This window comes from Marmota flaviventris, chromosome 3 (genome assembly GCF_047511675.1).
Source record: "Marmota flaviventris isolate mMarFla1 chromosome 3, mMarFla1.hap1, whole genome shotgun sequence".
NCBI lineage: Eukaryota > Metazoa > Chordata > Mammalia > Rodentia > Sciuridae > Marmota > Marmota flaviventris.
The window spans coordinates 3,412,248-3,439,122 of record NC_092500.1 but is presented as its reverse complement, the minus strand read 5'-3'; the positions used below and the strand labels follow the sequence as shown (position 1 = coordinate 3,439,122).

The following is a 26,875-nucleotide window of genomic DNA, read 5'->3' as shown; positions in this document are numbered from 1 at the left end:
CTCCTCAAAACTTTCAGGATCATCAAAATCAGGACAGAGTCTGAGAGAGTGTCCCAGCCAGGAGGAGCCCAGGGAGCTGTGACGACTGGATGGCCCGCGGGACCCCGGGACAGCAGAGCGTGCGGGGTAGAGACCGAGGAGGGTGAGTGAAGAGGGGGTCACCGCCTGTAACAAATGGGCCACAGCAATGGAGGGGGCTACAGGGCACCGAGGTGAGATGTGAGGTGTCCCAACGGCTCACGTGGGGGGCCGGGGCTGGGGTCAGCGGTAGAGCACTCGCCCAGACGTGGAAGGCCCTGGGTTCCATCCTCAGCACCACAGAGACATAAATGAGTCAAATAAAGGTGTAAAGAAAGAACAAAGCTCATGGGTGCCCAGGGCAGGAGGGTCAGCGGTGAAGTGGCTGATGACGGGAGCCGTGCCCTGCCAGGGCACTGACCCCTGACAGGGACAGCCTGGGCGGAGCAGGCAGGTGGGTGTGGCTGGAGCAGGTGGGGCCCTGGGGCCTTGCTCCTTGGTCGCAGGCTCTCTCTGCTTCCTGGTAGCCGAGTCCGGAGCCACTGTCCCCACCACACTCCACCATGATGTTCTGCCTCACCTTGGGCCAGAGCAACGGAGCTGGCCGCCTAAGGACTGAGACGCTGGGACCATGAGCCCCAAGTTAACCTCTCCTCCTCCACTTGTTCTTGTCAGTCTTTTGGTCACAGCAGTGGGTCAGCTGACGGAGACACAGGGGAACTAGGCGTGGGCATAAGGGCACAAAGTAAAGAGTCCACGAGACAGACAACAGTGGCTGGCCCCAGAGGCCTTCCCCACAGGAGGCGCCCCTTGCTCACTCCCTCCAGGGCTTGGCCCCTGGGCTGCAGTGGCTTCTCTGCTGGTTCACGGGGGCTGGCACGGTGTGGGTCCTGGTGCCCAGCACGGTGCCCGCACCCAGGAGGCAGGAGGCGGGTGCTGCAGTGGGGCTGTGTGAGCAAGCTGTGGCAGTCCCCAGGGGCGTAGGGGACACTTCCTGGGAGTGGCTGCCAACCGGACCCCTCACCCCACCATCTCTGGGAGGCCGTGGCCTCTGTCGGAGCAGGCCTTCCCAGGCAGTCCCCCCGGGTCCCTCCACCCAGCCTGTCCTCTGCGGGCCAAGTGGGGACAGAGTGATTTTCCTGCCCTGACCTTTGAGGGCCCCGCTGGGGTCGGTGGTGGGTGCTCCTGAGGCCAGAGAGCACAGCTGTCCCTGTGAGCCCTGCATCCTGTGATCATGGGAGCCCCTAACGGGCAAGCAGAGAGGTCAGCAGAGGGAACAAGGACACAGACCGCCCCGCCAAGCCCCCTTGCTTCCCTGAGTCAAGCCCACACTGACCCCTGGATTACAGGTGGACCCCAGCTTGGCTGAGGGACAACTTTTCGACTTCATGACGATGGGAAAGCAACACACATTCAGCAGAAACTGTGCTTTGTGTCCTGACCTCGGTCCTTTCCTGGGCTAGCAATTCTGTGCCGGGCAACCTGGTGAGGGCGGCTCGCGGTCAGCCCTGCCATCCCAGGGGAAGCCGGGATGCTCCCCAGCGAGTGGCGTGGCTGAGCCGGGCGCTCAGCGGGTCGGGGTCTGGGGGTGCTCAGGGCGTCTTCCCCAGACAACGTTTCCGAGTTGTGGTGGGTTTATTGCATGTGGCCCCAACATCTGCAGCATGGAGCGGATCCAGGTGGCGGTGAATCCGCGAAGGTTCAGTGTGCAGGCCAGAGACAGGGCTGCCCTGTGGAGACAGCACAGCGATGCTCCCACCCAAGATGACCCGCCCTGCCACGAGGCCGTCCCTTCACACACAGCGCCACCAACGGGCTCCATTCCCCATGGGCCTCTGCGGGTCTCTGAGGCCTCCCTTGACCACGTGTCCTCTCCAGCTTCTTTCTCTAACCTTTGCTTGTTTTTAAGAGACTGCGCTGTGAGTGTTGGCTGTGTGCCAGCTGTGGACCCAAGGGACACCACGTCACTCTGTTCCCCTTTGCTGCTGAGTGGCCATCAGCACTAAGGTGGTCCTGTCCCGTGGATCTTCCTGTGAGAATCCTCCTCACTGTCCAGCCCTGGGCACCAGCCATGGTGGCAATGGCACAGGTGGAATGTGGCCTGGTGATGAGGATGCGTCTTGTTCTGATGGGTCTTACATGTGAGTAGCTGGGGGGACAGTGGCTGCCGTGCTGGGCAGGGCCCTTTCCAGTCTTGTCAGATTCAGGTTCAGTGCCAATTGCCTGGACGCCTCCTGGGTGTGGTGGGCCTTCAGCTGGAGTGGCCACGTGCTGCAGGGTTAGGATGAACGGATGGTCATGGCCACGGTCCCCTAAGCCACAAGGAGGTGCACACTGGAGATATCCAAGTTCCAGGGTCCCCTCTTCACTCATCAGCTGAACGCGATTAGGAGAGACTTCCCCTCCTTGACTCTTTGTCGCCCTGAGTTCCAGCCACCTAGGAAAGGGGGAGAAATGCCTGATCTCCTCACTTTACCGACGGTTTCAAAATGACAAGCTGCGTTCCTCCTGTGACTGTGATCTTTCCCGCAGCGTCTTGACCTCATGGGTTTCAACCTGTGCCGGGCCCTGGTTGTGGTTTGCAGATTCCCACAGCAAAAGCTCCAGAAAGAGATTTTCCACGTCCTGGCAGCCTCTGCAGCCTTAACATGGACGGCTGGGCCTAGGATTCTGGTCTGTGTTCTCCGCGAGTCTCTGCGCTGAATGTTGCCGACACGCTGGGTCGAGCACTCTGCATGGAAAGTTCAAGGCCCAATATTCTGGGTCTAATATGCTGGTCCAATGTTCCGTGTCTCATGCTCTGGGTGTGATATGTCTACTTTCTGGGTCTGGAGTTCTGGGTCTGGAGTTCTGGGTCTGATGTTCTGGGTCTGGAGTTCTGGGTCTGATGTTCTGGGTCTGGAGTTCTGGGTCTGATGTTCTGGGTCTGATGTTCTGGGTCTGGAGTTCTGGGTCTGATGTTCTGGGTCTGGAGTTCTGGGTCTGATGTTCTGGGTCTGGAGTTCTGGGTCTGATACTCTGGGTCTGGAGTTCTGGGTCTGATGTTCTGGGTCTGATGTTCTGGGTCTGATGTTCTGGGTCTGGAGTTCTGGGTCTGATGTTCTGGGTCTGGAGTTCTGGGTCTGGAGTTCTGGGTCTGATGTTCTGGGTCTGATGTTCTGGGTCTGGAGTTCTGGGTCTGATACTCTGGGTCTTGTGTTCTGGGTCTGGAGTTCTGGGTCTGGAGTTCTGGGTCTGATGTTCTGGGTCTGGAGTTCTGGGTCTGATGTTCTGGGTCTGATGTTCTGGGTCTGGAGTTCTGGGTCTGATGTTCTGGGTCTGGAGTTCTGGGTCTGATGTTCTGGGTCTGGAGTTCTGGGTCTGATGTTCTGGGTCTGGAGTTCTGGGTCTGATGTTCTGGGTCTGATACTCTGGGTCTGGAGTTCTGGGTCTGATGTTCTGGGTCTGATGTTCTGGGTCTGGAGTTCTGGGTCTGATGTTCTGGGTCTGGAGTTCTGGGTCTGATGTTCTGGGTCTGATGTTCTGGGTCTGGAGTTCTGGGTCTGGAGTTCTGGGTCTGGAGTTCTGGGTCTGATGTTCTGGGTCTGGAGTTCTGGGTCTGGAGTTCTGGGTCTGATACTCTGGGTCTGGAGTTCTGGGTCTGATGTTCTGGGTCTGATGTTCTGGGTCTGGAGTTCTGGGTCTGATGTTCTGGGTCTGGAGTTCTGGGTCTGGAGTTCTGGGTCTGGAGTTCTGGGTCTGATGTTCTGGGTCTGATGTTCTGGGTCTGGAGTTCTGGGTCTGATACTCTGGGTCTTGTGTTCTGGGTCTGGAGTTCTGGGTCTGGAGTTCTGGGTCTGATGTTCTGGGTCTGGAGTTCTGGGTCTGATGTTCTGGGTCTGATGTTCTGGGTCTGGAGTTCTGGGTCTGATGTTCTGGGTCTGGAGTTCTGGGTCTGATGTTCTGGGTCTGGAGTTCTGGGTCTGGAGTTCTGGGTCTGGAGTTCTGGGTCTGATGTTCTGGGTCTGGAGTTCTGGGTCTGATGTTCTGGGTCTGGAGTTCTGGGTCTGATGTTCTGGGTCTGGAGTTCTGGGTCTGGAGTTCTGGGTCTGGAGTTCTGGGTCTGATGTTCTGGGTCTGATGTTCTGGGTCTGGAGTTCTGGGTCTGATACTCTGGGTCTTGTGTTCTGGGTCTGGAGTTCTGGGTCTGGAGTTCTGGGTCTGATGTTCTGGGTCTGGAGTTCTGGGTCTGATGTTCTGGGTCTGATGTTCTGGGTCTGGAGTTCTGGGTCTGATGTTCTGGGTCTGGAGTTCTGGGTCTGATGTTCTGGGTCTGGAGTTCTGGGTCTGGAGTTCTGGGTCTGATACTCTGGGTCTGGAGTTCTGGGTCTGGAGTTCTGGGTCTGGAGTTCTGGGTCTGGAGTTCTGGGTCTCATGCTCTCTCTCCCAGCATGGGCTGGTGCAGGGAAATGCAGCCTAGCGACCCTGTCTCAACCTTCGACCTCTCTTTGGTGTCCCGACCTCTTGCTTGGTTGTCTGAGGGCTTCTCTTCTCTGTGCAGCCTGACAGCTCCTGGTGCATCAGCTCGGCTCCCAGTGGCTGTCCTGGTCTCTAGGTCGCTGGTTTTACCCTCCGGGAGCTTCTCCTGCGTGGTGGTTTGCCTGTGGACACAGATCCGTCTTCTTCTCCAGGGACTTCTCTGGTCAGGTGTGCCTTAGGCCTTCGGGTCTGTCTTGCACTTCTCCCACTCTCTCCCATCCCTTTCGGGTCTTTCTCGTTTCTTGGTGATGAAGGAGGCCCGCTCCTTCTGCCTTCTGTTCTCTCGGGTTGACCCACTGTGTTTACACCTGTGCTGCCTTTAGTCTTATCATATCTCTGGATCCTTTCATCCAGAGCTGGGGATTGACCCAGGGCCTCACTCGTCTGAGGAAGCGCTTGACTATTGAACGGCCTCACCCGAGCCCTTTCAATTCTTTGTCTTCAGGCAGGTGACCGTCCTTCCTTGCGCTCCCCCACCCAGCCCCCTCCCTTTGACCCAGTGTCCCTGTCCACTAGAGGTGGGCTCTGTGCCGAGGGTTTATCCTCAGAGCAGGGGTGTGTAAGCAGGAAGGTGCCTTGTTTTAGAGTCCTCCAGGCCCAGGCCCCCAGACCAACTGTCCTGCCAGATCTGTGGCCCCCTTGCACCATTCCAGTTTGGAGGCCCCGAGGTCCCCACAGTCTTTGCTGCTCTCAGAAGGAACAGGAGCTTTCCAGGAGGACCAGTGCATGGTGCCCGGGACATCCAGGACCTCAGGGCTGGCCAACCAGGTGCTTGCTCTGCCACCCACCCCATTCTGTCCCTCACGCTGTCCCTGCCTGCTGTCCCATCCTTCGGGCACTGGTTGGGCAGTTGTCTTGGTCCATTTTCCGTTGTTAAAACTGGAACCACAGGCTGAGTAATGAGAAGGAGGTGGCTCTCCGTGCGCGACTATGGAGCAGGCGAGGGCAGGAGGAAGGACGCAGCTGACCACCAGAGAAGGGAAACTGAGGCTCAGAGAGGTGCAGGGACTTGCCATGGTCACACAGCAGGTAAGACCCAGAGCTTAGACTAGAACCCAGGCCAGCAGTCTGTCCCAAAGGGGACAAAGTAGGCCCTGTGGTCACCCGCCACTTGCCACTGTTGCAAGGAGGCGGGCGGGGCTGCCCTGGGCGCAGCTGTGGGCCCTATGCTGCATCCTCGCCTGCGGCCACGAGGTGGCACACTCATAGGGTCGAGTTGACGTGGCCTCTCCCACCCCTGGCCTCTCCCTGGGGCTTGAAGAAGGACCTGCGGGGCACAGTCCCTGAGGGTGCACGTGGAAGAGCCTTTGTCTCCCAATGTCCACGCGGGCCCACCTGGACATTTCTGTGATGCCACTGTAACCCAGGGTAGGGGTGGACCTCCCGGGCTGCTTCAGGTTTTCCTGAAAAGCAGTGAAGCCGGAGGGGGGTGGGAAGGAGGAGTTACCCACCCCCATGGCGTTTCTAAGTCTATCAAATGTGCGAATGAGCTTTCTGGACTGGACGTCTTCTGGCCACTCACTGGTCCCACGCTTACTGCCCACTGTGGCCAAGCCTCCAGGCACTGCCACACAGCACTTGCTGATCTGCAGGAACACAGGCCCCTCCGACCGGTCAGACCCTCCTGGCAGAGCAGGCTGCATGCCTCACCTGCCCTGTGGGCTGCTGGCCTCCTCACACAGCCTCGGCCATGCCCCCTCACCTTACAGACGGGAAGCTGAGGCCCCGGCAGCTAAGTGGTGTGCCCAAGGACCTGCAGCCACCACCACAGCCCAGTCCTGCCGCTGCAAAGGCAAAGAGCAGGCAAGGTGGTCCTGACCCTCACTGAGCAGCAGCACCCTCCTGGTCCACTGGGCTGGTGCAGCGGTCACACGGCTTGGACCGCCAGTGGTGTACACCTGCATCTCAGCTACTTGAGGCTAAGGCAGGGGATTGAATATTCAAGGCCAGCCTGGGCAACATCGCCAGACCCAGTCTCAAAATAAAATTAAAAGATTAAAGGCCTGGGGGTAGAGCTCAGGGGTAGAGCGCCCCTGGGTTCAATTCCTGGTACTGGGGGGGGGGGGAATAAAAACCAGCCTGGGGCTGGGGTTGTGGCTCAGAGATAGAACACTCACCTAGCATGTGTGAGGCCCTGGGTTCGATCCTTAGCACCTCATAAAGTAAGATAAAGACACGGTTCCACCTGTAACTAAAACATAAATATGAAAAGAAACAGCCCGGACCAGCAGCTGGCAGGAGAGAGCTGTTCCCCAAGAGAGAGATTCAAGGACAGGGCTGCAGCTTTGAATTGGGTCCACGTCCAAAGGGCAGGGTGGCGTGGCTCTGGCCAGAGCCAGGTGGAGGAGAAAGCCCCTGTGGCAGTGGACTCTGGCTGGGAGGGACCTGTAGACAGACTGGCTCTTCTGAGGCAGCCAGGGAGGGGCAGAGTGGCCCTAAGGGAGCCTGGCAGAGACAGGCCTGGAGCAGTGGGGTCCGAGGGCACTCCAGGCTGTGGCCTCAGGCTGGGCAAAAGGCAGCAGCTGGAAGCAGCCCTGGGGCACCTGCACATGGGAGTGGGGGCAGCTGGGGCAGTAAGTGCTGGGACCAGCAGGGAGAGGTGGCCGGCGAGCCCTGCCCACAGTGTGCGGAACACCCAAGGGCGGGGCAGAGCTGCTAATGCAAGCTATTACAGACTTGGTGGCTTCGAGGACACAGGTCCTCTCTTATTGCCCTGGAGGTCAGAAGCCTGGACTGGGCTCACTGGGCTAGAGTCGAGTATCAGCAGGACCCGCTCCTTCTGGAGGCTCCAGGAGGAGCACCGTCCTGTGCTGTCCAGCTTCCGAGGCGCCTGCCCTCTGGCCTGCGCCCCTTCCTCTGTCTCAGGACCAGAAGTGCAGCATCTTCAAATCTCCCTCCCTCCGTCTGTTTTTCCGTCTGTCTTTCTCCTCCTCCTCCAGCTCTGCCTCCCTCTCGCCATCACACTGGGATCCACTGGGTCATCTGGAATAATCTATTTCAAGATCTTAGTTTAATCACACGGGCAAGGTCCCTTTTGCAGGTAAGGTGGCATATTCACAGGTCCAGGGACAGGTGGCCGACGCCTTGGGGGCCAAGATTCTGCCTGGAATGCTCTGTTCTGGGGGGGAGCAGAGCAGGCGAGAAGGCCGGAGAGCTGGGAACAGGAGAGGTTCCCAGGCAGGAGCCAGGGTGGACCTCAGAGGAACGTGGCACTTGAGCGGGACTGCAGAGGTGGACGGAGCCATGCACACATTGGCAGGACGGCAGGGAAAGCAGGGACAGAGCAGGGACAAGGCCTTGAAGCAGGATTGTGCCAGGTGTGCCCCAGGACGGAGCGAGGCCGTGTGCCTGCTGGCGGCCCAGTAAGGACGTAAGCAGGAGGCCCTGTGGCCAGAGGAGCAGGCGTGGCCCCAGGGAGGTGGGTGTGGGAGGGGAGCCTCACAGAACGTGGATGGGGTCTAGGCTGGGAGACTTTAGGGAGCAGGGAGGGAGAGTGGCCTGGAGGTCGGGCATCTTGCACTCACAGGCCCCTTGCAAGGGCCGTGGGGACCAAACAGCTGCCCAGAGAGAGCTCCCAGGAAGCTCCAGCAGAGCAAGGGAAGGAATGGTTGGAGCAGGGCTCTGGGAGGAGCACAGAGACCCAGAGGAGGCTGGGAAGGGTGGGAAGGGAAGGCCAGAGTGGGCTGTGTGGGGTCTGGGGCGGCAGCTTGGTTGGTCTGAACCTATCTCCCCTGGTATGTGCGGACTCCTGACCCCTGAGGTCAGTGCACCCTGTTGGCAGACACTGAACTGGCCCCTGAACCTCGCCCTTCCTCAGTGACCGCTGCCAGGCCACCCCTCCACATCCACCTGCCCCTGGGCTGGGGGCGCCCCTCTGTCCCGCTGGACTTTCTCATCCACCAGCCTTAACCTGTGCCCCTTGGCTCCCCTGGAGGCTGCTGTGATCCACTCTGTCCTTCAGAATGGAAGGACCATCATGCGCTCTCAGCATGCACCCCTGGCTGTGTGTGGATCTCCTAGGTCTCTGCAAAGCCCCTGGGGTTATCTTTTTGCCATGTGGCACATCACTTTGTCCCTGTCCCTGTCTGTTCTGGCTGAGGAAGGGTCAGTGCATAGCGGCCCTGGGCTCCTGGGCAGCCCTAATCCAGCCTGACTGGCCACGTGATGCCTTCTCAAGCACATGACATCCTGGGACTCGGCTTTCCCATCTGCTGAATGGCACAGTGATGCCCCACCCGCTGCTTCCTGAGCAGGGCCAGCCCCCAGCTTCCCTCCCTGTCCCTGCATCTTCCCAAAGCTGGGTCCCAGGTCAGGTGCTGGCTCCAGGGGGGTCCCCCTGCCCAGATGCGATCCGGCTCAGCGGTAGAGCGCCCCTGGGTTCAACCCCCAGTACTGAGAAAAAGAACCAAAGAGCCCTCGGGGACCAGGACGGCGCTCGCTGTCCCCTGCCCTCCCCACGCGTCCCCAGCACAGGCCAGGCACTGGGTGGCTTGCCATGGGGTGCTCGCAGCTCCTCCTCTGGCCGAGCTGGGCGGTCCCGAGTCCTTCCTCCCCCCATGACCACAGAGAGCCACCTGCAGGAGCAGCTGGGAGGTGTGAGGGTGGGCTGCCCGCTGGCCCTGCCGTGCCTGGGTGGGACCAGCGCGCGTCTGAGTGTTGACCGCTTTTCTACCTCTCGGCTATCCAGCCTCCTGAGTGGGCACCGTGAGCCCGCCCTCTAGGCAGCTTCCGTGCCCTGAGCCGTGTGGGCATGGTGACAGCAGAAGGGGCCACCACCTGTGCCCTGGGGCTGGGAGAGGCCAGGGCAGCCTCTGATCTTTCCAGAAGCCTGGGAGCCGTCTTGTTGCCTGATGGGCAGTGGCCCAGTCTGGGAAGCGCACGAGCTCTGGACTCCCAGGACAGGCACTCCTGGGGTAGTGTCTCAGGGGAAGGGGATCTGCCTGTGGCCCTGCCCCTGGGAGACAGAGGGAAGCTGTGGCCTGGCAGCCCCTCCGGCTGGAAGCCCTGGAAGGTGCTGGTCCTGGTCATCAAACCCTTCCTCTTTACCTCTGTCCAGGGGTGTGGAAGTCAGGGGGTCCTTGGGCTTCAGATGTACCAGAATCACCTGCTGCTCAGAGTCCAGGCCTGCCTCCTGCCCCCTCAGTGTGTCTTGGGTCCCTACAGCCTGGCTCCTGGGGAGCAGGGTCCGCTTCAGGGGAGGTGAGGAAGTGCCTCCTCCCTTCCTGGGCTGGACAGGGAGGGGCTCCAGGGTATTGCTAGCACAGGGACGGCAGGGCCAGCCCTGGGCCGTGCGACTCCAGGAGAGGGCTAGGCGGGCCCCCCATCTCCACCAGAGCTCAGAGCGGCCTCACAGCTGCCCCACGCTGCTCCCACGGGAAGTGCACCCCGACTCCTGGCCTGGGGTCCTTCCCTCAAACTCCCGCCGCCTCCAGTCTTCAGTCCTCCACGCCTGGGCACCTTCCCTGCCCGAGCTCCGCCTCTCCTCCCCTAATCAGGATGAAAATAGAAGGCACAGCCACTTCCCGGGGCCATTGGTGCCAGGTGCTGGCGTCTCCTGGGACGAGGTGACGTAGAAAGAGGGCAGTAGTCTGGAGCTGGCAGGCCCCTGATCCTGCGCCACCTCCGTGGTGGCCTCAGGCAGCTTCCTGGCAAGGCTGGCGGCCTGGGGTCTCATGCATGTGGAAGGACAGCTCTGATGCCCCTGTGCTGAGGTCAGTCTAAGGAACCTTCCTGGGTCGCTTCCTGGCTGCCAGGTTGGGTCTCAGAAAGTGAGGGAGGAGCCGGGGCTTGCACCTGCACTGGGCGGACCCTCGGCTGTCCAGGCCACTTCTGACTCCTCTCTGCACGCCTGCATTTGGCCACCAACACCCCTGCTTCACTGTCACCCGTGTATCTCAAGTGCAGTCATCGTGTCCTTTTGGGGCTCTGGGGGCAGGGCAAGGGGCTTGAGGGCCCAGCAGTGCTCCCTCCAGGTGGGCAGGCTCCAGCCACCCTCCAGGCTCAGAGCTTGGCAGTGCCCACTTGGTGCACTGTCCTCTGCCACCCCTGTGTCTAGCTCGGCTCCTAGCAGGGGAGGTGGGGAGCGACTGCCTGGCTGTTTGGCCTTAGCATCAGGCAGCTCTGCCCCCGTGTCCTCCCATGAGTTTGCCTGGTGCCACCACAGACTAACTCCTCGTAGCTCTGGGGGGCTGGTGTGGGCACAGTCACCATGTGGGCAGGGCTGGAGCTGCTAGGCCTCTCTGCTGGGGGTGCAGGAGCTGTCTTCCTGTCTTCATGTGGCTTCCCTCTGTGGGTCTCTGTGCTAATGGCCTTCTTCTGTTTATTTATTTTGTGGTGTTGGGAATTGAACCTGGGGTGCTTTATCAGAGTCACCTCCCCAGCAGCCCTTTGATGGTGTGTGTGTGTGTGTGTGTGTGTGTGTGTGTGTGTTACTAGGGATCTAACCTAGGGGCACTCCATCACCAAGCTACACCTCCAGTCCTTTTGAGATAGGGTCTCACTAAGTTGCCCAGGGTGGCCTTGAACGCGCAATCCTCCTGTCTTGGCCTCTAGAGTCACCGGATTATAGCCATGTGTCACTGTGCCTCGCCCTAATCTTTTCTTCCAATAAGGACACTAGCTCTTTTGGATTAGGAACCCCCTACAACCTCATTCAACTTAGTGACCCATGTAAAGACCCTGACTCCACAATCGTCATTCTGAAGTCCAGGGGGGTCAGAGCTCCAGCATATGGATTTAGGGGAACACAGTGCAGCCCACATCAGCCCTGCTGGACAAATGGGGTAATAGGATGGCTGTGAGGACCTCTAAGCAGGGTGGTGGGTGCTGTGTTATATCAAGTTGCTACTTGGTGTGGGGGGGTATCTGGTCCAGATCTGTCCTCCAGGAGGCGCTGGGTCTCAGCTGTCCATCAGTTGTGGACCTTGTCAAGCAGTGTCTGGTTGGAGAGGGCACCTGGTGGATGTTCATGAAGTGGACTGAACATGAGGGTTGGGGATCCTGGAGGCCCCGGGAATGGGCTCCCTCTGGCTCCTGCCTGCTCCCGCCCCATCCTGACCATTCGTGTAAAGAATATTCCTTGGGCACCTACTCTGTCTGGTGCTGGGTGCAGAGCTGACATTTTTACCTGCTGTGCCCTTTTTCTATTGGGGTGCCACCTGCCAGCCAGGAGGTTCGTCTGGCACTGCCAGTCACATGCCCTTAGTCCTCCGGGTGCCACCACGGCTCAGGCTTGGCATGTGACCATGCAGAGTCAAGCAGAACCCTTCCATGAGACGTGCTGCAGGGGTGTGGCCAGGAAGGAGGTCTCTCCCTGGGACTCGCTGAAGGGGCAGCGTCCGTCTCCAGGAGGAGATGCAGGGAGGCCCAGAGGTGGAGGACTGAGACATCCCGCTGCACCGCCAACCTGAGGAGCAAACGGGTTAGCTGGGCCTGGTCGAGGCAGGTTTCTGTCTTGTGTGAACAAAGGGCCCTGACGGTTCCACAGAGCCTGGCCAAGGCCTCATGCTGGGGAGTGGGAGTGTCTTGGTCTATTTTGTGTTGCTGTGAGAGAATACCTGAGGGCTGGGGTTGTGCTCGGTGGTAGAGCTCTTGCCCACCATGTGTGAGGCACTGGGTTCGATCCTCAGTACCACATAGAAATAAGAAAAATAAAGGTATTGTGCTCATCTACAACTTAAAAAAAAAAATTCTTAAAAAAATAAAAAAGAGAGGCTGGGGTCGTGGCTCAGCGGTAGAGCACTCGCCTAGCACATGCGAGGCTCTGGGTTCTATCCTCAGCACCACATAAAAATAAATAAAATAAAGGTATTGTGTCCAACTACAACATATATATATATATATATATATATATATATATATATATATATATATATATATATATATTGTGTGTTTTTTTTTTAAGAGAGAATACCTGAGACTGGGTAGTTGATAAAGAAGAGATTTACTTCTTGCAGTCCTGGAGGCCAGGAGAACAAGGTCCAGGGCCCAGCTGGGGAGGGCCTTCTTGCTGCCTCATCCCATGGGGAAAGCCCAGAGAGAACAGAGTGGGACATGCAGGAGGAGGACCACCTCACCTCTTGGCAGAACCAGCTCCTGCCAGAACAGCACTAATCCACTCCTCTGGGCAGAGGCTCAGCAGGCCCCACCTTCAAGACTGTTGCCTTGGGGGTTAAGTTTGCAACTCGAGGACTTTGGGGCACCGTTGAACCCTAGGGGGGTGGGAAGCACACGTGAATGCTCTGGGCTTTTTTTTTTTTTTTTTTAGTGGGAGCTGCCCAGTTGGATTGACAGGGAGAAAAGAACCCAATCCTCAACAACAAAAACCATTAAGACTGGTCCTCGTGTTGGGGGTACGATGGGCAAGGTGACCCATGGGGCTTCCGAGAGCTCTGGCTGCAAGGGAGGCTCAGACTGTTTCTGGCCAGGTTGGTCAAGTGGGGGCTTCGTGGAGCTGGTGGCTTTGGGGCTGGCCGTACAGTCTGGGTAGTCAGAGCAGGGAAGGTGGCCCTAGGAGGACATGGCCAGAGCAATGAGCTGAGCAGGAAAGGAGAGCTGGTGTTTGGGAAAAACAAGTCGTGTTTCCTTGGAGGACAAGGAGTCAAAGCAAGGAAGGCTTGGTTAGGAGAACTAGTGAGGTTGGGCAGCTAGGCCTTGTGCTGGGTGAGGGCTGGCACAGATGTGACTCAGATGTGGTTCCTGCCCAAAGGAACGCTCAACCTGCAGAAGACACAGTCCTGCATACAGCTCACAGTCACACCCCATGCTGCAGCTGAGGGCCACATGACAGACCCCAGGTTGGGCAACTTGGGTGCATACCTAGCTTCTTTCCTGGAAACCATTTGCTCCTCATTGGGCTCCTCTAGAAGCTGGCCCCAATGCCCACCCCTGACCCAGGTCCAAAGAGCTGTGGGGAAGGTGGGAGATGCTGGAGGAGGATCACAGGGACCCACATCTCACCCCAGGGAGCTTTAGGGGCTCTTGAGCTGGGGTGCTTGACGGGGGTGGGGTGGGGGGTCCAGTTCTGGATCCACTGGGTTGGAGGTGACTGCAGGATCCCAGGTTAGTGGGTGGGGAGCAGAGCTGCTGGCTGGACTGGGGACACACAAGTGGCAGACAGGAAGGGCAGAGCAGACAGGACCCAGCTGGGGAGGGTAGCAGAGCCCCCACCCTTCTGCTGTCTTTTCTTCCTTCAGTCCCTTCTACCCTTCACCCCAACTCCAGCCGATCAGATCTGGGGAGGGAGCTGGCAGGGCTCCTCCAAGTCTCCACGTCTGGTAAAGGATTGGGATTCCAGAAGTGTTCCCCTCCACCTGGTCTGGGGAACTGGAGAATCCTGAAGCTACTGTGGAGGGGGTGGGTTTCTACGGAAGGACCCCAGCTCCTAGGCACAGGTGGCTTGGATCCTGCGGGAGATGCACGGCTGGGGGCAATGGTCCTGGGGTTTCCCCTGAATGACTAAGGTGAGGATTAGAGAAAGCTGGGGGGGGGGGCGGAGCAAGGGGCCCAGATTTCTGGGGACAGAGAACGCCCCCGGGAAACACGGAGTCATTCTCAGCTAGACTTCGGGTGAGTCCCGAGGGGGACGGTGCCCACCTTCCCTCCAGGAGCGGGCTCCAGGTCCTGTTCGGGGAGGAGCTGGGTTCTGGGGACGGTCAGGGGATAGGTATCTCTGCCCGGGATGTCGTTGTTAACAGGCAGGGAAGTCACTGAGACGCCTCCAAACCCACAGGCCCGCAGGGGGCGACAGTGTCGTGCGTGCGTGTGCGTGGCTGTGTCCGTGGCGCCCGTGGCCGCGACTGGCGGGCGGCCGCGCGTGCGCGTGGGTGCAGGCGGCCGGGACCCACGTGGGCCACCCAAACAAAGGCGGCGCCGCGTGACCGTGCGGGCGCGCGCGGAGACGGTGGGGCGGGCGCGCCCCCGCGGTGGGCGGGGCGGGGCGCGAGGCGCGGGGCGGGGCGGCGGCTGCGCAGGCCGGCCCGGGGGCGCGCAGACTCCGCGCAGCGGGACGCGAGCGCGCGACCTGGCGCCGCCGCCTCCGCGCTCGTGGCCGGGACCCGCGGGGCCGCCTCCTCCCGGCTCCCCCGCGCCGCTGGGCTCCGGGGCGGGCGGCAGGTGCAGCGCGGCCGGCGAGGGGGGCGCCGCGGCGGCGGGTGGATGAGAGTTGGCCCCGATCTCCGCGCAGGGTAAGCGGCGCGCGCGGACACCCACTCGCTCCCCGGCCGCACTCGCCGCGCTCGTCCCGGGCTGGCGGGCCGCGACCTGGCGCGCTCGGTGGCGCTCCCGCCGCCGCCGGGCCGGGAACGGAGACCCCCGTGCAGGGCCCCGCGCGGGCGCGCCCCGCACACACGCCGCCGGGTCCCGCACGGGCCGGGGCGCTCGTCACGGCCGCTCCCCGCGCGCCGCAGGCGCCGGCGTCGGCTGGTGGGGTCCTGAGGGACGAGGGGAGGACGTCCCGCGGGCACAGGGCCAAGGCTGGGGCGGGGGTCATTGCGCTGGGGTCACGGGGAATAGGATGCTGGAGGCAGACAGGAAGGACCACTGGCATGGCGAATGTCGTCCTACTGACCCACTCCTCAGGGGGACAGGAGAGGAGGAGGGCATCCCAGGCCCCTGCGACCCCAGAAATGGCCCCACCAAAAGTTGTGGAGATGTCCCACTTCTCAGCACCCCCCTTTCTGCTCTTGTCTCCCCTCCCTTTGTTTGGACACTATTCTGGGGCTCTCTGGGGCCACTTGGCACCCTGGCGAGATCCTAAGTGTGAAGGCCCTGGGTGTGTGGCAGCCGCCACCCTAAGGTGCCCACTTGTCTAGAGCAGAACAGGACAGCACCCCTGCCCCATCAGAGGAAGGCCCGAGTGGGCTGGCTTGGGATTGGTGCACCTGTCTCGCCTGGTGGCTCTGTGGCAGGAGGAACAGCAGGCCCCCAGGTCCAGAGACCTGAGTGTGACCGCCCCACCCCAGGCTAGTCTACCTTTGGAAAGGCTGTCACCAGCCCTCCATTTCTGGAGACAGGAGAGAGTGAGTTTGGGGGACTTCCTTATGCAGGATGGGGTTCCCTTCTTGCCTTCCTGTGCAGGCTGGGCAGGAAATCCAGAGTTGTGTCTTCCACATGCCAAACAAGGCCCTCCCTGGGCTGGGGAGCGGGGTCAGAAGCAGAGAGCAGTTGAAAACATGTGTGGCTTCCTCCCCCACCTACACCATGACCTTGGGCAAGGCAGTGAGTTCTGGGGCCTCAATTACTCAGTGCCCGCCAGCTGGACACTCCCTGGTCAGGGGTCAGGACAGGCTGTTGAGGCCAGTAGTGGCCTTTGCCCCCAGTTGGCTGAGTCTGACCTGTGGAGTTCACCGGAGAATCCCTGCCACTGGCCCCTGGGTTGTGGGCCCATTTGGAGACATGCAGTCGGACTGGCCGGGCAAGTGTGTTCTAGTTGTTGTCCTTGCGCTGTAGTTGGGATGAAACCACGTTCCACAAGGTCTCAGAAATCTGCCCTTCTTCCTGCTGAAGACCCCTCTGGAGACCCCTTGTTTACCTTCAGCAGAGCTCTGTGGCCCCAGGGCAGGGCTTTGAGCCCCCATGGCCAGGATATGCTCAGCTCATGGCGATGTGGGTTTGGTCCTGGTGGCTCAGGGGTCCGTGCCTATGGTCTCATCTTTGGTGGCCATCCCCCTGCTCTGCCTGTCTTTCCTCAGTGCTCTGGCTGATGGTGGGAAGTGTGGCTGTCCCCATGATGCCTGTCTGCTTGCGCGCCAGAGAGCCATTTCCTGGAAGTGCACCAGAGAGTCTCAAAGTTGAGAGTTTCCACTCCGCCCTGGGCTCCTGCTTATCCTACCCCTGCCGTGCGGGTGGGCGGAGGGGAAGGGCCAGGTGGCCTCTCTCCAACCCCCTCAGTGTCCTCTTATCTGTAGAGTTCAGCATGGAGTGGGCGCCAGGGGACGGCTCGGTCACCAGTGCTGGCACCGTCTCCAGTGTCCTCGCTTGCACTGCCCTCTCACCTTTGCCACCTAGAAAGCGGGGAAGAGCATCAGGCCCCTTCTCCTGAATCACCGCTTTTGCTGCACCGTAGAAGAGAACAGAGCAGTGGTCAGGCACAGTGGACACTGTCGTCAGACTCTGAGACAGCGTGGCCAGCGAGGCTGGGCCTCATTCTCTCTGGAAGGGCTCTAGAGCAGTGGAATCCCTGCGCCCCGTGGAATCCATCCGCAGGAGTCCCAGGGCCTTGTTCCGGGCAGACCCCAGGAAACGTGTTGCTCCCTGGTGTCATCCCTCAGGGTTGTGTCTGCAGGTGCCCTCCCCTTCCCTGGAGCCCCTTCCTGAGTCCCCGCCCCTCGCCCCACACTCCTGCTTGGTGTTTCCTGCAGTGGCCTGTCTGCTGGGCTGTGCACAGGAGTGGGTGTCTGTCCTGGAGCCTGTGGCTCTGGCCAGAGGCTCAGTTCTGGGGCCTGTCCCCCCCCCGCCCCCCGCCAGGAGCTGGGCAGGTTTTCCCTCCCATGGTCCTCTGGCCTCTTGTCTCTGGTGTTGGACCATCTGTGTCTGGTTGGGGCTTCTGACTAGTGGCCATTTGGGAGCACTGCTAACATGAGGGTGTGCTGACCAGGAAGGGAGACACTGGGACGGCATGTGGCCAGGTCACCCCCTCTCTGAGTTTCTGCTTCCTTCCCTGCAGGACACTGGAGGCCCTGTTAGCAGTTGGGGGGCCACTGCTCTGGAAAGCCCGGGCACATGTCTGTCCTGTGGCAGCAGCTGATGGCACTGGGTGTGTGGCAGAGCATCCCTGTGCCGAAAGAGATCACTAACCAGTCGAGGGAGGTGAGACGTGGGCCTGCAGCACCAGTGACAGGCGGATACGACACCAGCGCTGCTGTGAGGCAGCTTCTCCTTCTCTGGCCCAGAGATGGGTGTCTCCCGGAGCTGCCCTGTCTGCCATGGCCACTCGTGAGGCTGCAGAAGGCCTTTGGTTTGGGCACCCTGCAGGCTGGCTTGGGGGCTCTTGGGCACCACAGTGGGCTCAGGTCTGCTTTTCCTTGGCTTCTCATTGGCAGAGCAGTGACACTCTTTTGGGGTCTTTGTTCTGGGCAGAACCTAGAGGACACTGCTTGTGACAGGGGTTGGAGTTCAAGTCTTGCACAGTCAAGTCCTGCTGGCCTCTGTGGGAGGAGGCCTGGGTCCCTGAGGGTGACAGTGCTCCAGGGAGCGTTCAGGGCCCAGGTGGCCGGGCCCAGGGCACGTGCCCCACCTGCTGGGAGCCTGCAGCTGAGGTGGGGGGGCAGGGCAGATTCCCCACCTGCTGGGAGCCTCTGGCCCAGGTGGGTGGGCCCAGGGCAGTGGCCTCTGCTGGGAACCTTGCTGGTGGAGTATGTTATGGGTTTCCTTGACATGGGAAAGAGGGTGCTTGGACTTCCCTTACAGACAGACATGAAGAAAGAGAGGTTTCCTTGGGTGTACATAGCCTTCCCTGGGTGTAGACGGCCTTCCCTGGGTGTAGACGGCCTTCCGTGGGTGTAGACAGCCTTCCCCGGGTGTAGACGGCCTTCCCCGGGTGGAGATGGCCTTCCCTGGGTGGAGACAGCCTTCCCCGGGTGGAGACGGCCTTCCCCGGGTGGAGATGGCCTTCCCTGGGTGGAGACGGCCTTCCCTGGGTGGAGACAGCCGTATTCTTTTCACTTCTGTGTCCGTGGGGTGTGCAGAAGGCTGGGTGGGGACTGCTGGCTGTAATTCACCACTAATGGCATTTGCCATCCCGAGGCCTTTGGGGGAGTGTTGGCATTGGAGTTATTACCAGGGTTCTATTATGCTTAATCCCTGTGATTAAAGTCCCCTGCGGTCGCACAGGAAGAGAGGCAGTGTTGGCCTATTAAAAAGCAATCAGAGTGCTGGCATTCACTCGGTCCGTAGCCAGGCAGGCGCTGAGTGCTTTACAGGACTGTCCCAGGAAGTCCCCACAACAGACACTTCTCCCTGGTCTCCAGGTGAGGAAGCCGAGGCACAGCGGGTGGGGCAGCTCGCCCAAGTGCCTGAGTGGGGTTTGAACTTAGGTCTTTTGGCCCCAAGGGCTGTGCTGGTCACCACTGCAGGCCGACAGTCTCGCTGGTGATCCCCTGGGGAAGTTCAGCTGCGTGCTGGGGGTCAGGCGTGCTGGAGCGCCCTCTGCTCCCAGCCTGCAGTGATAGCAAGCTGTGACAGCATCTCTCACCCAGGGCACAGGGCACGAGGGCATGCTGGGCACTTGGCATGATTTATCTTCATGATGACCAGGAGGGGTGCCGTAGGGGGCTCCATTTGACAGATAAGGATGCCCCAGCAGAGTGGAATTGGGTCACTTCCTGAGGCCCAGGTTGAGCCGAGTCTGCCCCGGTGGGCGCTGCTCCTGCCCCAGGCCCTTGAGCAGGGTGGTCAGGGGAAATGTCTTCATCTTGCTGCTCTTTTTTCCCCAACATGCTTAACCTCTGTAGGCCTCAGATCAGTCACCTGTGAAAAAGGACCTGGCCTAGACTGGGAGCCGGAACCTGGGGGCTGGCCCCTGGGCTTTGGTGACAGGTTTGCATTGCCCCCACTGGAGGAGGAGGTCTGGTGAGGAGCCGCCTGTCCCCAGTGTGTGGCCTCGTCTGGTGCTGAGCCGGGCAGTGTGGGCTGCCCACAGGGACCGTGTCCATCTATCATTAACAGAATCCAAAGTTCACTCAGATTCCCCAGGTTTCCCAGTGTCCTTGCCCTTGGCGTGGCTGTGTGGGGCTCGCTGAGACGCAGGGCTCTGGGATGACACCTGGCCCCCTCAGTGTCCATGTCCTCTGTGAAGTGGGGGCCAAGCACGGGGCCACCAGGAGACTGAAGCACGGTGCTCTTGGGTTGTTCCTGTCTCTTGGGGGCGGCTAGGAAGGGAGGCCCCACCCAGCTCCCTGTGCCACCACTGGTGGAGAAACCGAATGTGCTTGGAGACTGTCCAGGGCCACCGTGGAAGGAGGGCTCTGGGGACGCTTGGCCCTTCCTGGTGGGTTCCTTGATATGGGTGGACTGGGCCTCTGCTTCTGCCTGTCCCTTGGGTGGGGCCTGGCGCTCTGGGGTGGTATTCCCTCGGGGTTGGGCATGGCAGTCCCAGCCCCCACCTGCACACCCCTCCTGCCTCGGCCTTATGGGGGACTGCTCTCAGAGGCCGGGGGCCCTCCTGCCTGTTCAGCATCATTTCCCTGTGACCTGAAGTGGCATTGTGTGGGCACCTTGCTCTGCCCCCTGGGTCGCTGCAGCCCTGGCTTCAGGGACCAGCAGCCTCAGTTCCCGGGACCGTGGCTCTGGAGCCCACCTGAGTCTGAGCTGGGCGGTGGGCTGAGGGGCCTGGCACTCTGGCTTTTCACTTTTTACTGGAGACAGAGTCTCACTAAGTTCCTAGGGTCTTGGTGACTTGCTGGGGCTGGCCTGCAGCTTGCACCCTCCTGGGCCTCTGGGATTGCAGGCGTGGGGGCCAGCATGCCCAGCGAGTGTGTTCTTTGAACAGCTTTGCTCAGGTGTCGCCTACCTGCAACGAGCATGCTCACTTGAGTGTCCAGTTCAGGTCTTGAACACCGAGTGCCACGGTCTGGTTTTAGAGGTTTCCATCATCCTAGAAGGAAACTTTTGAGCGCACCCTGCGCCCCTGCCTCTTCCCCCAGCACGGGGCAGCCACCTTCTAGCTCATGTCTGTGATCTGCCTGTTCTGGACGTTGGACATAACTGAGGTCACTTTGCCTATGGCCTTTTGTGCCAGGTCCCTCTTGTGGATGCTGCAACAATGGTGACAAGGTTGTGCTCTGGTGAAGGGTGGCAGCTCCTCTGCACCCAGTGGCCCTGGGCCACTTTCCCTGGCACCAGGGGTCTGAGTGCCCGCCCTCGGCGTGGCTGTGTGGGGCTCCCTGAGACGCAGGCACCGGGAGCCTCGCCAGCCACCTCCCTGTTGTCATTTGTGTCACCTCCAGGAAGCCTTCCGGGCTCTCCCAGCCCCACGCCCCTCCTTCACTTCTGATGCCTGGAGTTGTTGGGGACAGCATCTGACAGGTGTACACGGCCCAGTGTCTGCACCTGAGGGACCTGTGGAGGGGTCCCTTAGGGCTCTCGCCACTGCCCCAGAGTGTGTCCTCCAGCCCACCCTCTCTGTCCCTTCACGTCTTCCCTTATTGCACAGATCTGGGGCCTCAGGGCAGGTCCAGCGCAGGCTGTGGTGCCTGGATGCTCAGGTAGAGCTGGCCCAGAGCCGGAGCCCGTCCACCCGCCCTGCCCTGGGCGCCCCGGTCTTGTTTGGATAGACTGCAGTTCCTGAAGGAGCCTCTGAGATTCACAGGGGGTTTCAGAGCTGATGTGAGAGCTCCTGGTCCCTCGCGCCCCACACCCCTCGCGCCCCACCCTTTGGGGTCCCATTAGCCCCTCATGTTGGTGTCCTTGACCGTATCCATCTACTATTAACAGCATCCAGAGTTCACTCAGGTTTCCTCAGGTTCCCCAGTGTCCTTTTCTGTCCCACGATCCCACCCAGGTCCACATGACAATCGTCTCTGCGTGTCCTTAGCTGGCTCTTGGCTGGACAGCCGCTCAGACTTCTTGTTTTTGCTCTTATCTTCTTGCAGCCCTGGGGCTGGAACCCAGGCTCCCACGTGCTGGCAAGGCCCCGTCCCTGAGCCACACCCAGCCCTTTTTATTAGTTTTCTTTTGAGATGGGGCCTCTAAGTTGCTGAGGCTGGGCTCGAACTTGCCATCCTCCTGCCTGGGCCTCGCAGATGTGGCCCTGCACCTGCCAGACCTTTCTTACTTGTGAGGACCCTGACACCGTAGGACCCCCTCGGCTGGAGTTTGTCTGGGCCAATAGACTTCCTCTGTTGATCTGGGGTGCTGGTTTGCGGGGAGATCACAGAGGGAAGGGCCTTTCTGTCACACCAGGCGGGCACCTGCGGTCACCATGACTCATCGCTGTGATGCCACGTGGGTCCCCCCTGCAGCCCTCCCATTCCTCCATTTCTACTTTTTTAGGTGTTGTTGTTAACAGGGATTGAACCTGGGGCGCTTCACCACTGAGCCACATCCCTAGCCCTTTTTCATATTTTTATTTAGAAATAGCGTCTCACAGGCTGGGGTTATGGCTCAGTGGTAGAGCGCTTGGCTAGCATGTGTGAGGCTCTGGGTTCGGTTCTCAGCACCACATAAACATAAATAAAATAAAGGTTCATTGACAACTAAAAAAAAATATTAGAAAAAATAGTGTCTCGCTGAGTTGCTTAGGGCCTTGCTAAGTTGCTGAGGTTTGAACTTGCGATCCTCCTGCCTCAGCCTCCTGAGCTGCTGGGATTGCGGGTGCGTGCCACCACACCTGGCTCGGTTCCTACTCTTGCAGCCTGGTGAGGGTGGGGCTCTGCTTCGCCTCCTGGGGCTGAGTAGCTGAACTCTTTGCAATGTTGCCTGTGGGAGACTTGTCCCTTCACCCCGTTTATCCAACCTCCGATGGCTTCTGCTGTGGATTCACTATTACTTAGTTTACACTTTAGGTTACAGTGTAATGGCGCTTTATTTATTTTGTTGCTGATTCTTCTGTTCTGGCCGCTGGGTCCCTTGGAAACCCCATCCCACTGTGGGTGCTTGAGCACTTCCATGCTCCCTGGCCCTACAGGACGCTCCAGCTGCTGCCCAGGGACCAGCCACTTCTCCAGGGAGCCCTGGTTCCTTTTGGTGGAGAACAGTATCAGACACCCAGACCTGGGTGTGGGTTTGGTGGTTCTAGACCTCCAGCTGGCAGAGCAAGGAACACGGGGGACACTGGGCACCACAGGCCTGCTGGTGTCCACGGCCACTTCCTCATGTGACTCTACCTGTGGTGAGGGCATGTGAGTTCATGTGATGTGGAACTCAGACTTGGTCACCCCGGGATCATTCCTGTCCCCTCCTCTTGCTGATCAGTCCCTCTCCTTCCCAGCAGTGGGGAGCCAGTCTCCCTCCACTAGCCACCCATTTATCGATTAATCGGTCAATGCCAGTGTCCATGCAGTGGGAAACTGGGGTGCAGCGGGCATGTGTGGGTCAGGCTCCTGCACATGTGACCACAGGGTCCTGCAGAGCCTGGGAAGGCACTGCCACCTCCCTGAGATGGTGCTGGGGTGGAGGAAGAGGAACAGGGGGAGGCCACAGAAGCAGGACTTGCCCACTGTGCCCAGCCTGCCTGGCTGTGGCATGGGCACCGACCCTGCATCCCTTTGAACCCTGTGAGTGGCTGACTTTGAAGCCTCCTGGCAGTCCGGCCTGCTGGGTCAGGGAGGAGCCTGGGTGCAGTGGGTGCTTCAGAGCTCCGAGTGTCTAGGACTCTGACCCTGGCAGGCTCTGTTTCCCTTCTGCCTCTGAACTTGCCACCTTAGCAGGGGGCAGTCTTTGAAACGTTGGGGGGCGGTGGCTCACCTGCCCGCTTTTCTAGGAAATGCCATTTGTGCCTAGGATGATTTTGGAGGCTGTGTGGGGAAAGGGAGCTGGGCCAGCACCTTCTCTGCTGCCCTCTGCGACTCGTTTCTGTTCCTGTACGGGGGCTCAGTGGCATGCGCCCTGGCCAGGCTGTGAGGTCCCCGGCAGCTGGAGCCCTGGGGAGGGTGTGGGGGTTTGGGAGCAGAACCAGGCAGAGTGGTGGAGCTGGGCCCAGGGAGACCCTGTGGCCCAGTGGGTGGCAGGCTGGCTGGTGTGAGGGGTCCTCCGTGAGTGGCCACCTGAGCAGCTGGAAGAGCAGCTGATGGCGCGGCTTCTCTGGGCTGCAGCCCTGTTCAGAGAAGGTGAGGCAGCACCGTGGAGGGATGCCAGCAGGGCTCAGCAGGCCGGTCCCGCACCTGGGCACCTGTTGGCCGTGTGACATGGGCAGATCTCTGAGCGCCTTGGGAGGCACCAACCCTTAATGGGCTGGAGCGAGGTGGGGGGTGCAGGGGGCGTGCACTCTGACCTCCCGCGTGGTGAGGCCTGCGCCTGCTGTGGGCGTGTTGGTGGTGCTGTCTCCTCAGGGTCTTGGGATCTGAGAGGAGCCCATGTTCACCCGCTGTCGGGTGAACCTCCGCTGTGGAGGGGAGGGCTTCTTTGGCTGAGGACCCTTGCTCCATCTGTCCACCCCCCAGCTCTTCAGCTGCCCGATCCTGATCCCTGGTCTCCTCGGGTTTACTGAGGACTGCTGTGTTCTGCTCTGTGTCCCTGCTGCCCTCAGAGAGCCCAGGAAGACCTGGTCAGGTGGGAAGTAGAGAGAGCCCTGGGCTCTGGGATGGGGAGGCTCTGACTCAGTGGGGCAGGGAGGGCTCCCTGAGTGGGGACAAGGGCCTGAGGGTCACACCCTCCGTTCACCTGCAGAGCGAGGTCTGTGCTCACAGAGGCGCGAAATGTCGTTGGGTGATGTGCCAGCCCGATGGTGACCACTTGGTGGCTGTTGTGCCACATGGGCTGTGTCTGTGGTGCTGCCCAGCCAGTGCCGATCAGAGGCGGCCCCGGGGGCTGCTGGGTGGAGCAGGACCCCTGTTGCTCCAGGCAGAGAGCCTTCCAGAGCTGGAAGACCTTGTCCAGATGTCCTGTCCCTCTAGCTGCCTGCCGCCCAGTAACTGCCCAGGGCATGTGGAGTGGGGCACTCCTGCATGGCTGCCTGGAAAGGCAGCCCAGGTGTGTGTGGCTGGACGGTGAGGCCTGCCACCTCCATCCTCCTGCCTACAGCCAGGGAGGGGACTGAGGCCGCCGCTCAGGGGTGCTTGGGATCCACAGGTCAGGAAGACGTGCACCAGCCATGGCCCCTGGGCAGGCAGTGTGGCATTTATAGTTCTGAAGCGACCTGATTGGTTGAAGGAAGACATACACCTTCAGTGTCACAAAGCCCAGACCTTTCTAGAAGAGCTGACCCCTTAAGGACAGCTGACACCTGGGAGCTGCCACCAAGGCCACCAGCTGCTGGTGGTGAGCCGTTTGCTTTTTGAGCCGGTTTCTCCTGTTCTGGGCAGCCCTGACAGGGTGGCCAGGGCTCTGGCCAGGGCCTGCCCTCTCAGCTGAGCCAGAGGCAGAGCAGACAGAGCCGCTGTGGGGTCGTTGACACGGGTCCATCCAGCAAGTGGGGCTGAGGCTCCTGTGTTGGGCCAGAGGTGGGGAGGCCTTGCGGGAAGCCCAGTGTCCAGAGGGACGCTTGCCTGGGGCTGGGAGCTGCCTGTGCTGTGTGCACCCTTGAGAGTCCTCTGGATGTGTCCGCTGGGGCCCTGTGCTGGCCTCATGGCTGGCTTCTGTATCAACTCTCCTGTTTGACCTGAGGGCAAGGTCAGGGGCCAGACAAGGGAGAACGGAGTAGGCCCACATCACCCTGCACTGGGCAGCCAGGCCGCCAGGGCTGAGGCAGATGGGTGGAACGAGGTCCTCGGCGGCCTGCCCTGGGGCTACGTCCTGGCCTGTAGCAGCACAGGCGGGCGCTCCTCAGCCTGGGTCAGGAAGAAAGGTGACGTTTTCTTCAACGGCTGCTGCTCAAGCACGCAGGGGGGATCCCTTCACAGTGTTCCACCCTGTCCTGAGCTGAGTGTGGCTGTCGGGGGGCAGAGATGGGAGGCATGGCCCAGGGCAGGGGGTGGCCACCGTGCAGGGGTGGCGGGAGAATCAAAGGAGGACGTTACTGGGGGCCTGCCTGGGGGTGGGGGGCACACGTGTGCACACACACAGTGAGGGGAAGTGAACCCTAACTGCCAGCAGCTTGGGCAGTGGCAGGGTGGGGGTGGGGACAAGGGCCTGAGGGTCACACCCTGTGACAGCCTCACTCTCCTCACAGGATGGGGCAGAGGCCGTGGGGCACAGGAGGAGTGGGACAGGAGCGTGGTGTCCAGTCGGGCTGAGGCAGGGCAGGCGGGTGGGGCTCCCCCTGGTCCGTCCCCTCTACGCTGGACATCTAGGACTGTGTCACAGCCCACCTGCTGCCAGACAGGGTGGGGAGGAGTGAGGGGCAGGCCTGGGAGTCCTGGTGGCCGTCCAGCATCCCCACCTGCCCTGGACGCCGAGGAACCTCAGGTCAGCAGGTGACAGGACTCAGATCCCCTACGGGCTCCTCTGTCCGCCCCTCCTCCATCTGTTGTGCCTGGGGTTTGAAGCCTTGGGGCTGGGGAAGCTTGTGGGCTGGGCCCCGGGGGCGGGGGCAGAGGCATGCCGGCCTCTGGGAGGTCAGTGTGTGCCAGCTGGTGAGGGACACGCCTGCTGGGGCAAGTGCCCTCTTTCTATTGACGTCTTTGGGGCCGGGCAGGGCTGGCCAGGCTGTTAGACAAGAGAACGGGAACATGGCCTCCGGCCAGCCCCTCTTCCAGGCTTTTAAAAGGCCCTGCCCCTGTCTTCTGCGGTCACTTGGGCGGGGGCTGCATTTGGAGAATGGGCTCTCTTAAGATGGGCTGGGATGGCTGGTGTCCTCCACTGCGGGCTGCCCGACCCTCTCCTCTGGACTCCTGCCCGAGTCTGCCCCAGGCCCCTCGCAGCTCCCTTCTCCCACCCCTGGGGTCCCACAGCCCGGCTCCCTGGAGCCCCACCTCACTTGGAGCAGCCCCTGCTTGGGGATGTGGACATGAGTGTGGTGCTGGACGGGGCTAGCAGAGCCACGAGGTCCTGGGTGGGCTAGAGCCAGAGCCTTCCTGCCTCCAAGTCACGTGTCACTGTGGGGTCTGGGCTGGTGACCCAGCCTCTCCCAGCCTCCTCCCTTCCCCTGCAGAGCGAGGTCCATGCTCACAGGTGCGCAGATGTCGTTGTGTGATGTGCCAGCCTGATGGTGACCACTTGGGGCTGTTGTGCCACATGGGCTGTGTCTGTGGTGCTGCCCAGCCAGTGACGATCAGAGGCAGCCCTGGGGGCTGCTGGGTGGAGCAGGACCCCGGTTGCTCCAGGCAGAGAGCCTTCCAGAGCTGGGAGACCTTGTCCAGATGTCCTGTCCCTCTAGCTGCCTGCCGTGGAGCTTCCTTGAAGGCACCAGGGGGTCCAAGGGCAGGTGGCGTGGTGGGGGCTGGGCTGGCAGGGGGCACTGGGAGGGCTGCCTGAAGTTGGCCCCAGGAGAGTGAGCAGAGTGTCCCATGAACACCTGCAGAGGGACAGGAATGTAGAGGGTGGCACAGGGCCCTGTCCCCACTTTGCAGATGAGGAAGTGGGCGTCTGAGGTCCCCCTTCAGCTTTCTGCAGGGCCATGCTCCGTCCTCTCCCTGGGTTCTTGGGTGTATGTGTTTCAAAGGCCAGTGCTGTCTTCTCGGTTATCCCCCAGGGGCCTCGGGTGGATCCCAACTCTGCTTGTGGCCCACTGCTCAGGTTTCTGGTGACCACCCTGTGCCATGTGCACCCCCGAGGGTCCCACCGCAGCTCCTGGACCATGGCTCCA

At 60.7% G+C, this 26,875-nt stretch overlaps 1 protein-coding gene across 1 annotated transcript in view; it reads left to right on the top strand.

The window, feature by feature from the left end:
- The first annotated feature begins 14,592 nt into the window (after nucleotides 1–14,592).
- The window catches only part of Gramd4 (GRAM domain containing 4), a 78,706-nt gene continuing 66,423 nt past the window's right edge, over nucleotides 14,593–26,875 (top strand). The window contains exon 1 of the mRNA XM_027954632.2: nucleotides 14,593–14,720. Within this exon, the coding sequence (XP_027810433.1) occupies nucleotides 14,692–14,720 (29 nt within the window). The 5' untranslated portion in view covers nucleotides 14,593–14,691. The remainder of the gene's footprint in view (nucleotides 14,721–26,875) is intronic.